This window comes from Zonotrichia leucophrys, chromosome 2, assembly GCF_028769735.1.
Source record: "Zonotrichia leucophrys gambelii isolate GWCS_2022_RI chromosome 2, RI_Zleu_2.0, whole genome shotgun sequence".
Taxonomy (NCBI): Eukaryota; Metazoa; Chordata; class Aves; order Passeriformes; family Passerellidae; genus Zonotrichia; species Zonotrichia leucophrys.
Window position 1 is genome coordinate 65,995,724 of NC_088171.1, and position 12,237 is coordinate 66,007,960.

General features: G+C 40.9%; 1 protein-coding gene across 1 annotated transcript in view; it reads left to right on the forward strand.

The window, feature by feature from the left end:
• ELOVL2 (ELOVL fatty acid elongase 2) overlaps positions 1–12,237 on the forward strand; it is a 50,897-nt gene that overhangs the window by 21,907 nt on the left and 16,753 nt on the right. The window contains exons 2-3 of the mRNA XM_064705278.1: positions 2,222–2,285; positions 7,874–8,061. Of these exons, the coding sequence (XP_064561348.1) occupies positions 2,222–2,285; positions 7,874–8,061 (252 nt within the window). The remainder of the gene's footprint in view (positions 1–2,221; positions 2,286–7,873; positions 8,062–12,237) is intronic.

The window sequence follows — 12,237 nt, forward strand, 5'->3', positions numbered from 1 at the left end:
TAGATAAGGTGTTACAAAAAATTTCTTCACTGAAGAGGTTGTTGAGCTCTGGAACAATCTGACTAGAGAAGTCACAGATTTTATCACTGGCCCTGGGGGTATTTAAAAGATGTGTAGATGTGCACTCAGGAACATGGTCTAGTGGTGGAGTTGGCAGAGCTGGGTGTACAGTTGGACTTGATGCCCTAAAAGTCTTTTCCAACCTAAACAATTCTATGATTCTTTTGTTTTGTTCTGCTCTTTCTTCTTAATATCCTACAATTACTGTTCCTCCATCTAACTGTTAGAAGCATTCAGTACCTAATTTCCATTTCAATACAGCTGAGAATGGGTTTGTCTACAGTATTTTAATATAAAAGGAATATACATGGTGTTTTACTTTGTTCTGGACATGTAAGATTTGTTTATGTAATGTAAGCATGAAAGCAAATAGCTTTGCATGCTCATTCCTACAAGTCACTCAAATCCATTACAGTATTTTTTCCAAAGCAATCTGTTAAGTCTAACCACAAAACCATGAAGCACAGGAGTAGGTCTGTTTCAAATTAATGCAGCAGGTGTGCACATCACAGACAAGCAGCAGTGTGGCATTTCCCAAAAGGGAGTATCATTGTCATGAAATAATAACAGAATTACTGTATAGCTCAAGGGGATAAAAATGGAAGCAGATTTTTGCACAGGTCCCACACCTAGAAATTGAGTCACCTCCTGTGACAGAGGCCATCGTTAGGCTGCTAAGGTAATTGTCTGAAATTCAGAAAATGCCTTTCATTATGGGCTAGCTAGGACACCTTCCAAAAAGCTAGTTCAATTTCCTCAGTGCTGTGAAGCATGAGAAACCTTTTTGTATTGTGAATCATCAGTTTCTTTTGAGGAAATATTTTTGTTTGGTTGGTTGTGTTTTTGTTTGTTTGGTTGTTTGGTTAGGGTTTTTTGTTTCATTGGTTTGTGGTTTTGTTTTGGGGTTTTTGTTGGGTTATTCTCCAAGAAAACATCAGTGCATCAGCAGTGTCTTACAGAGACAGAGGTTTATAGCCCAAGGTGCTGAAAGAACCTCTCATTACCAATTGTTCACACAAGATCTGTCCACTTGGAACAGTCTGAAGACCAAAATCAAGGGCAGAAGAAACACAAGGAAGGGGCTTGGGAGTGCCAGGAGCTTGTCCCTGCCCAGATCAAAATCCAGTCCTAGTAAAGGCACAGAAAGGTTAGGGCTGGAACTTCCAGAGTGCAAATATGGTTCTCCATAAGGCAAATCTGTGAATGGTGTCAGCAGTCCAGGCTGGTGTGGGGATATCTGGCATTCAAAGGTACCCAGAGCCCACAGCAGATCCTGCCCTGCAGTGAGGCTCAGCATCACTCTGGGTCCCTCTCCTCAGCCTGGCAGCATTTTCTCAGTGCTGAAATCAGTCCATCAAGCACGGTAGGATGCTGTTGGGAAGAAGAGAGGGAGAGCCTGACTGACCTCAGGCTGTGGCAGGGAATTGTTCAGGCACAGGCATGCAGGAAGCCACTGCCCAGAGCTGCAATCTGGGAAGAGATCACCCCACCTAGTTGGGGAAAGGACTGTGTAGGTCATGGCTTAGCTCCCAACTCAGTCAAAAACAGACACAAATTTGCTAAACCTGCCAGCTTGGCAGCTTCATTGACCAAGACCTCAAAACACAATGTCTCTATGAAGTTACCTGCCTCTTCCTGACGCCCTGCATGGCCTGAATCTGGACTTCATCACTGGACCTCTAGGTTCTTCTGTAGGCTTGCTTTATAGGAACTTGGGGCCTGGTTTAGAGAAATCTCAATTGGCTCACCGTCACTTCAATCACTTAAAGATTTCCTTTTTTAAGTGTAAAGCATTGAGATATTCAGTTGAGGAAACATAATAAAAACAAAGAAGCATCTTTATCAGAGAGAAAACTACACCCATCACAGATGGGTTTACTGTGATACTTGCTGATTTTCATAAACCTTAATTTCCCTTCCTAAAGAGGTCTGGTTTGGGCAGTTTCCAGGAATGAGACCTGTGCTGGTATCCAGACAACAATCTGCCCTAAATTAATTTTTAAAGAGGTTTGGGGTTTTTCAGTATACATGATGTTGTGTACTTTGGAAATACTTGCGCATGACAAACTTTTTACAAATTTATTGGAGTTTTTTCAAATCACATTCTCTCTGTGACCCTGAGATAATGTCTTTTTCACATGGCCTTTTCCATGTTTTTTAGGAGACCCTGAAAGCTTTTGACCGGGAAGTAAATGCGTTTGTGGACTATATGTTTGGACCTCGAGGTAAGCTGCTCCATTTACAGCCCTTTAAGGAAATATTTCTAGGTATTACCACCCAAAAAGCGTTCAATAAATTTGCTGGGTAACTTCTTATTGAAAAATGTAAATTAGGCAGAATCACAGTATTATCAGGAAGACACCATCATTGTAGCAAATCTATCAGTGCAATGATTTGTGATTCCTTGGTTTCTGAGAATATCAGAGAAATTCAGTTTTTCATCCTAACGTGGAATGAAGAGCCTGAAGGGCTGGATCTTTCTGAAAGTGTAAGGTCTGCTTTGGGACTGATTGTCATTCATAATCTAATTTGTTTGGTCCAGCTAATTAATTAAATTGCCTAATTCAGAAGGATGTTTGGAGCAGAAGCAACTTGCAGGATCACATCCAAAATTTCAATAAACCAATCGATTGGGTGAGAGTCATCTTTTGACTTCCTATTATTGCTTTTCTGGAGCTGTTTGGACAAGAGTAACTTAAATAATTGTAGGTTGCAGGCGCCTCATACTCTGTTAGGATTGAAACAAGTAAGTAAAAAAGAAACCAAACCTAAAATAGGACTGCAGCCAAGGATAAAGCATCAAAGTCAGGGCTAAGAGAGCCAAGCAAATATAAGAAAGGGATGGGACAGGAGCATAGAAAGGACACAGTCTTCAGAGTAGGCCCCTGCAAGGCCACCTTGCTGTTGATAGGGCTGGGTTTAACTTCAGGAATTGCCTTGCAAACTTCTATCCATGGTAAAATCCAGAACTGCCGCTGTGGGGATGGATGCATGATTATGGATTCCCAATTTGTTGCACTAATGTTCTCCATGTCACGGAAACAGTTCTTGCTTAATTGGAAGTAAAAGGGAAAGATGTGTTCCTAAACACAAGAAATTCTGATTTTTCTTAGCTGGCTGGCTGGCTACAAAATCTTTTCCATCATGTCTACAGTAGATGTGAAGTTTGAAAGAAAGATTTCCAGTGAAGGAACACCGAATAGCTTGGGAACTGCAGCAGAAGTGGTTAAAGCAAAATAGGTTTTATTAATGGCTGCAATAGTACATTTTAGTATTAACAAAGAAATGTGATCAGAAGAACAAAAGCACTATTTTTGGCATTTTATTTTGGTTTTGTTTTTTTCCAAATAAACATGATGTTCTCTTTTGTTCCTCTTTCCTTGTTGGTCCAGACAAATCGTCCGAAGGAGTAAGCCATAGTTGATCCAATTCTGAATAGCACAGAGACCCCTTTGGGATTTTAGAAAGCCCTTCAATTAAACAAGTATTATTTGTGTTGCTTGCCAAGTGAATGACCATCCTTCTCCAGACATCAGTGCTGAAGATAGTTTTGTTTGTCCATGCCTCTGCCCTCTGATCTTTAATTTAACTGGTGGTATAATGACACAGTATCATACATTTCCTGAATAGCATATCTCCCTCCAGTGTGTCTATCCACATAAATAATTCACATAAATAATTCACATAAATAATTCACAGTAGACTGCAATCAGTTTTAAATCAAATGACCCCACAGATGAATATCTAATAAATTTGAGAGCTTCCCCAAACATCTAAAACCACAAACAATTCCTCTTCTTTCTCTCTACTGATTTTCATCCACAGTACGCACTTCATTCTGCAGCAAGATGGATTAAAAGGATAGATAACAGCATTCTATTATTTTAAAAACCACTCCCCTATTTATTGTTTGTATTTTAAGTAGTAACTCCTGAGATATTTGTGTCACTATGCAGGTCTTTGTCATCACTAACAGATGTGTCTGAGGGCACCAGAAGAGACAGAATGCCTCTGGCAACTGGAGCCTGGCTATCTCTGTCCCACTGGGAGCACCAGGTTAACACAAGCTGCAGTACTGCCCTACTGCAATGAGGGACAGAATATCTGAATTTGATTTATAAATATTGGCATATTTTGTACCTTCATTCACTGGTATCAGCTGGGCTTTGTAGATAACATAACCTCCATGTTTGCTTTTGAGCTAGCAGAACAAGTCGTTTGGATCGGGGAACAGCAGCCATATACCTGCCCATTGGTTTCATCTCTAAGTAAGGGGTGGTCTTACAATTTGGTGTTGGTCCCTCTTGTTCTTATGCTCAAGGCAATTTGAGAACGAGTGAAATAGCAATTTTCTTCTGTAAGAGATAATTTTTCCAGGGTAACCCTTTGTCATGGACATATTTTATGAAAAATCCTTTTGCTAGGATATTTTTTCTTGAGAAGCTGAGAGGCCTCAAAAACAAAATGTAAACAATAATTATCTGCTGCTGTGGAATGCAACAGGTGCATCTTTGATTGGTTTCATGTGGTTGTTTTTAATTAATGGCCAATCACAGTCCAGTTGTCTCAGACTCTAGTTAGTCACAAGATTTTATTATCATTCCATTCTTTGCTATTCTTTGCTAGCTTTCTGATTAAATCTTTTCTTCTATTTTTTAGTGTAATTTCAATATATAATTTTCTTTTAATATAATATATATCTCGTCTCTTCTTTCATCTTGGGACTCTTGTGAACACCACAACAGCCCTTCATCTGCGGAGTATTGTTTGGTGTTATGCAAAATTAAGCAATACTGAATTGCAGGAGCTAAATCTAGTAAACTGGTTGTTTGTTTTTAAGAAACAGAGGTGGTCAAGAAGATATGTATTTTGCTAAAGTTATGATAAAGTAAAAAGCACTTTTCCTTAATAGACTCTAATCAGTAGCAAGGCACTGGGGCAAACCCATCTACCCTCTGCACCTTAAATAGGAGTGAATCTACTCAGACACTGACTGGCCAAAGCTATACAGAAACTTGAATCAAAGTGTTTCTAAACCTCATTGATAAAGGCCTGATATGTAAAGAGCCTGGGAGGCCTGCCACTCATTTAAAGGGAGCCAGGATTTCACCCCAAGGGTTTGGCACATCATGGCCAGTGACCGTGAATGAGCTTATTCACGGAGCGATCGGAGCTTGCGGGCGCCTGCTCCTTCCCCTGCTGCAGTCCTGTGCTTTCCCACTGTGACTTTATTCACTGCTTTGGTCTCAATTTCAGATGCTGTGCAAGTTCAATGCTGTAAAAATAATCCTTTCTCCTATTGACAGTGTAACTTTATAGTACTTGAACATGGAGATTTAACTGTCGGTCAACAGAAATACTTTTCATCTCTCATTCTTCTGATACCTTCTTTTGAAATACATTCCCTTTCCTCCCCCTTCTTGACACATAAAAACCTCCCTCTGCTTGTCATTCAGGGATAAGTGGAAGTGGAAACAAAACAGTCACGTTCCTTGGCTGCCCTTTATAAACTACTTTCTGCCAGAAACTGTCTTACTCTTCAAGGTATTGAGGTCGTGGTGGGAAATATTCAGGAAGGGTACATGTTTAAACAATTTCTCTTGAAACTGGAATACTATAGAACTTAAAAATACTTGGCATGCTGGCCTGAACGAGCACATGAGTTCTGCTTTTGTGTGGATCAGCCCACATGCTTGTGGCCACTCAGAGCAGAATGAAAACTTTCTGAGGGCATACTGGGGCAGAATTTATTCTGTGTAGTTTAATTTGTATTCTGAATGCTTCTGAATATTTTTTCCTTTTTGAGCACACTTGCAGTTTTGCTATCTACTGATGCCAATTTACCTTTGTGCATGTAACCTTTATGCACCAAGTGTTGCCATCCTCAGATGGGAGACCTTTACTTAGATAGCAGTCTTGCTGACATGGCTGCTTTCTACATCATCATTTAGGGTAGCAATTAAATAAATTAAATCCTTATGCTCCTAAAATACATACTCCTAAGACATCAACACTCAAACACTCAACCTTTAGCTGTCCTGTTACTCCTGTGTCATGTTGAGAGCCCATAAGGGAGCAGAATCACTTCTAAAATATTCATTCCAATGCTTCACACGTGGCTTGTGAGCTTTAGGAGATTGTTGGAAGTGTTTCCTTCTCACACTGAGGTCATCTAAATAAGCACTGAGATCTGAAAACAGACAACAGGCGTTCTAGCTTGATAATGCACAACAAAACAAGGCTGCCATAAAAGGAAGGATTGTGCTGTTGTGACTGCTTTAATCCTACACCTCTCTGCTCCTAGAGGTTTTTGGGAGTCCAAAAGGGAGAGTCAAAAGCAGGAGAGCATTGGATTTCCATGGCAGTGGTGGCCTGGTTGAAAGTCTTTCCTGCAAAAGGGCTAACAAGCCTCATGGAATCCAAATTCAACAGATGAATGTTACAGCCACTGCAATGGAAGTGAGGGGGAGGCAGAGGAAAAGGTAACGAGAAAGAAAGCTGGTGTTTAAAGCCTGGCTCATATGCAGGTTGCTCCAACGTACGTGAAATTTCACTTTACATATGGTTCTTACACAGGTATTTCTGAGGAAGGAATTGTTGGAAAGAATACAGCAAAATTCCAATTAATTACTAATTGTTTGGGCACATTTACTTGGTGCATCATCCATTGCCCAGTCTTTTCCAATTTCAACACAGGCATAAAAACAGTAAAATGCTTTTTCATGCACTGTGAATACCTTTTGTTTTACAATTTTCAACACAATCTTAGCCTTTGTAAAAAAAAATCTCTGTACTTTAAAATGAAAATATTTTCTGAGACCAAAAACATCTTTCTGTGAGATCTGCACAATGACTCCTCACTGACTTCTTTCTTCATAAGAATTTCTTCATAAGTAAGTAATTTTAGAATTACTTACTCCATAAGTCATTCTAGAAACCAGCCATGATGCCCCCTTGTTCTTTCCATAGGTAAATGGCTGAAGAATGTTGCTATGGAAAATTGACTTCCTAGATTTTTCTCCATCTTGGGAAAAGAAATCACACCCCTTTCACTCATGACATCCAGTTGTTCATATGACAACAAAGTGGTGCCTCCAGCTTGGCATCTGGGATTAGGCTTTGCTCATATACACTGAACTATCTGATTACTGCCAATGGGATTACTTGTGTGAATAAGGCAAGCAGGATTTGACCTTAATATTTCATTTTGGGACCAGGCAATTGGGACAGAAACTGTGAGAAAGCAAGCCCTTGCCCAGCCAAAAATATTTGATAACCATCAAAGTAAACATTTGCCACTTGCTTTTCATATTCAGTATTTTGGAAACATCTTCCTCTTGTATGAATGTTTCCTAGTCAATGCTATGTACCTTCCTGTATGGTAAGTGCAGAATTAAAATAACACGTGAGCTGGCAACATTACATGCCTACTTTGGATTTAATAGTGTCTGCACATTGTCTGTTGAGCAGATTAAGATAGGATTTAAATAAATATTAAGTGAAAACATTGAATAATTTTCTTAAAAGCATATAAGAATGGGATTTCCCCTTTTGTTTTCACTTTACTATTAAAATGAGATGATTTAGGTGACCTTAAATTATTAGAGAATTCCATGCAGTTTTCAGCCCACATTCTCTGAGACTTAGCATGCAGTTTTGATAAGTTAAAACAAATGGATAGCTCTTGTGAGGAAACAGTGGCTCATTCCATCTCCCACTTTTAGCAGATTCTTTACATTATGTGTTCTGCCATGTTTTAGCAATACTTTACCATATCTTTCTTAATTGCCTGCTCTGTGTGTTTTTTTTTTAGATACCAGGGTTAGAGGATGGTTCCTTTTGGACTCTTACCTTCCCACGTTTTTCCTTACTGGAGCATATCTACTCTGCATATGGCTGGGCAACAAGTTCATGAAGAACAGGCCTCCTTTCTCCCTCAGACCTCACCTCATCGTGTACAACCTGGGCATCACGCTGCTCTCCTTCTACATGCTGATAGAGGTGAGTGCTCTGCCACTCAGCACGGCTGGGGGAGGTGACCAAGGCACAGTTCTTTAGCAGAAATATCTTAGTGACAGCTGGTTCTGCTAGGAAAGTTTACATCAACAGCAAAATAATATTAAAAAGTTCCTTCTCATCTTAGATCTTGGCATGTTTTGGTTGTCCTTCCTGAGCTGCAGACCACACCTGGGGGCAGCTCTTTGCTGCCAGGACCACGTCCACAAACATAAATTCGAATCTGCAGCACTCACTCTACTCAAACGTGTCTATACCTTGTCCTTCAGCACTTGTGAAAATGCCTTAGATTGGGTTTTATTTGTATGACTGACTGTGGAATGATTTTTCCAGGCCCATGCTTAAACATAAATAGATTTATAGATGAGAGCAAGTCCTGATTTCTTTATAGCATTGGCAATTTGGTGTTATTTTTCTGCTGTGTGGCTAAGAAGCTTTCCTCATACAGTCAGACAGTAAAAGACAGATGTTAAAAACTTAGCGCTTCATCCAAAAGCAAGGGCTGGGGGTCTTGGAGGCTGAATATGGTCACATAGATTATTTCCCAAGTACTTATCACAAAAAAAACATGCTCATATAATTCAGGATCCGTTTAGAATCAGAAGAGAGTTTTGAATGCATCTGAGGATTTTGCAACAGCAAAGGATTCAAACAGTGCCCCTCAGCAGACATGTGTGGTTTTACTTCTGCAGAGGGAAACAGAAGCCAAAAATCACTATTTGGATATTATTTGGGAGCTGCTCATTCTCAGCCTTTTGATAACTGTGATACTTTTAATATTAAGGTGTTAATATATATTACTTGAAGCCCTTAAAAACAAAAACTAGAAGACAAAACCCACAAAACCTTTCTTGTTAGGTTGTTTTCTTTTTTTTGCCAAAGTGACCCTGGGCATGAGAAGCCCTGGCTGAAGAGTGTGCTTGATTTCATGTGTTTGATTTCAGTGCCAGCACGTGCCTGACACTACTCTGTTATCTGCACAGCCTCACAGCATTTCTCTCAGCCACAGTTTCCACCTTATTCTGTTGGTTGGACAAGAAACTTTTCAGAAGCCAAACAGGACACCCAAAGACTTCAAGTTTTAAATTAATTTGAGCTAAACAGCAAGTGACTGGCCTGATCAAATGGCTGAGGAGCAGTTCAAGTTTGTGCCTTTGTGCCTTGCAAAGGACTGATTGTGTTACACAGAGCTTTATCCTGGTCAATGTTCCAGCTGGCTTCAGAGGCTGCTGTGGGTGCCTGGGAGTGCAGGATAAGGTTTGGAGCAAAGAAGAAACCAGCACAATTGCTGGAAGGTTTGATGATTCCACAGTGATTGTCCTCCAGAATATAAATTAGTACTTTGATGTTTAAATCTCCATTTTGCTGGAAGGTATGCAGATAACTGGCTGCAGTAGCAGGACTCAGCAAAAAGGATTAACTGAATAGAAAACAATACTGCTGCCCTCTTTCCCTTCCAGTCTGATTTGGCCTGCCACAAGTAAATAAATGGAAGAACAAAGACAATTTTAGCAGGTCTCATTTGCATGAATTAAGCTAATTTCATTTTAGCCACCTTCACATCCTGGTAGGAACTGTATTTATCCACCTCCTGTTCAGCTCCCTTCCTGCTCCGTCCTTCCTGAGGCTAACTTTGCAGCAGACAGTTGCTGAGTTGTGTTCATCCTCAGATTAGTCCCTTGAAACCTTGATTCTGAGGCTGGAGGCTGCTGATTTTCACCTCCCAGATGGCAGCTGGGCATGGCTGGCAGTGCCAGCTCACAGCTCCACATTCTGCAGATTTGGGAGTCCAGGGAACATGATGGCTGATCTGCACTGCCAGCTGTTCTAATGGAGATTTCTCTCTCAGCTTTGCACTGTCAGCTATGCTGGTTTTACACTGTACAAAACATGCTTCCATTTTACTGGCTCTGTATTTTTTCTTAGTCTACTTCCCTGGCTCCCATCACAGCTTCTCCTGTGAAGGAGCAGAATGGAAGTTAATACTTGCAGTATTGTACTGCCTGAGGTAGCCTGCACATTCCTGCAGAAGAAAAACAGGCAAATGGGAGAGCAGAAATCATCTTCATTACCAAATAAAGTCATGGTGATTCAATATTTCAAAATGTCTCATTTCGAAATCTTCTCTCTATGCCCCTTATTCTCTCAGTCTTTTGTGGACACTAAGCTCATTAAGGCAAGAGTTACCTATATTTAGCACATTCTGCACAGTGGTTCCTTATGTAAACACAGCTGATCCTTCCAGTGGCTGTGATCCGGGATCAATTCCTGGTCAGACACATCCACAACAATTGTTTTATTGCTCCATCCTCTCACTGCGTCTAAATCCCCCTGGTCTCTGTACTGGGGAACAATCACAAAATAAGAAGCTCTACAATAGAGATAAAACACATTCCCCCCACTCACCCACACCTCACCAAAAGAAACCCCCATAACCAACAATCTTTCTTTGTTTTGTTTATAAGGTGCCACACAGCATTTCTTGCAATAGCTCCAGAATGTAGGGGTTGCTTCTTAGACATTAAAAAAAAAAAAAAATCTCATTCACAAGAAAGGGTGTGTCTCCAAATACAGGCTCTCCCACATGATGGATTTAATGAGAAACGTGGTAAACCTGCTGGTGGGGGTACCTGTGCTTCAATTCCAGATCTCCTCACCCTCATCTCCTGACTAGTTATAGCTGGCACTTCATGACAGTTGAGCTGTGCAACCTCAAGGCAAGAAGGCGAAGGTTACAGCAAAGAGTCATAACAAAAGGGCTGTTTTTCAATCTCCAAGGGCAGATTCCTCTTTTGAGCCAGAGCTCCACGCACTGCACCGTGGGCATGAACTATCTGGGAGCCGATTTTATCTCTGAGCTTTGAGGTCAACCAATCCGCAAAGCACTTGGAGGAACAGCTCCAGGGCAGCTCTAACATGTGCCATTAGCATAAGGCCAGATACCCCTAGGATCCCCCAGGGACAAGGTCTAAAGATAAATGGCTCTGCCCTCATCCTAATGAGATATCTCAAAGTTTTCGAGTCAACAAAGAGTTAGGTGCCCCTGAAGGCCTCCCAGAAGGGCAGCTTGTTGGACCTTTGGACTTGTGAATTAGGCAGATAGATTTTCCTGAAGTTGTCAAAGGTGCTTGCCTTCCCCAGCTGAATGTGGTGAAGTTGGCACTTGGGTTTGGAGCACTTTTTTTTTCAAGTACCTGAAGCTTAGACAAAGGTCCTGTGCTTAAACTGAGCAGGCTGCAGGTGGGCTGCTGAGGAGGCAAAAGACAATTCCTTCCACCCTTGCTGCTACCAAAGAAAGCCACATCAGAAGTTTGTTATTGTTGTGTACTTTCGTGTAAGCGCTCATAGACCCAGACTAACTCTACTGATCCAACAATTTCTAGAACATTGTCAAATGCTGTATAAGGAAAAACAGCCAGCCCCTTGTTATTTCAACAAAAATCAAAATATTTAACAATTTCCCTTAAGAAATATATGCCTTTTCTCTGCACAAATCTTTGCTTAAGATGCTAAAATTACCAACTATGAGCAGTAAACCAGCTTACTGTGAAAAAACATTACATCTGTGCATATTTTAAAATTGTTTCACATGCTTACAAGCCACACTTCAGGGGTGACCTGAGGCACCAGAGGCCAAACTGTCGCAAGTTCAGTGATAAATTAAAACTGGAAACACAAGAGACTGGTGCTGATCTCTGAATTCTGAAATTACTCAGGTGAGGATACTCTCACTAATAGGAATAGACATAATCTCTACCACAGTCCTAGGCTGCTTTCCCCAGCAGTATCACCTCTGCCCTATTTAAATCAAATCTCAGCTGGTCATCAAGGTCTCACCCAAGTCCTTGTGTTGATCAGGCACTGAGAAAACCAGGACACTGGCACCATTTGGGTCAGATTAAAAAGGAGATCTAGAGATATGTGTCATTAGCAGAGGGGTGGCGTGATGTCTCAAGCTGCCTGTATCCCCAGGTAGCTTCTCTGACTTATTACAAATCCATGGGATTTGTAAGCAAGCAACCACACCCCTGTGGGGATGCAGGACTTGCCTGTGAGGACCCCTCATTTCAGAGTAAAGGGAAAAGAGCAGAACTCACAAGTATTGCCAACCTAGTGCATTAACCTTTCTGGAGGAGCCGGGAAAAAAGTCTTCTACCTTGC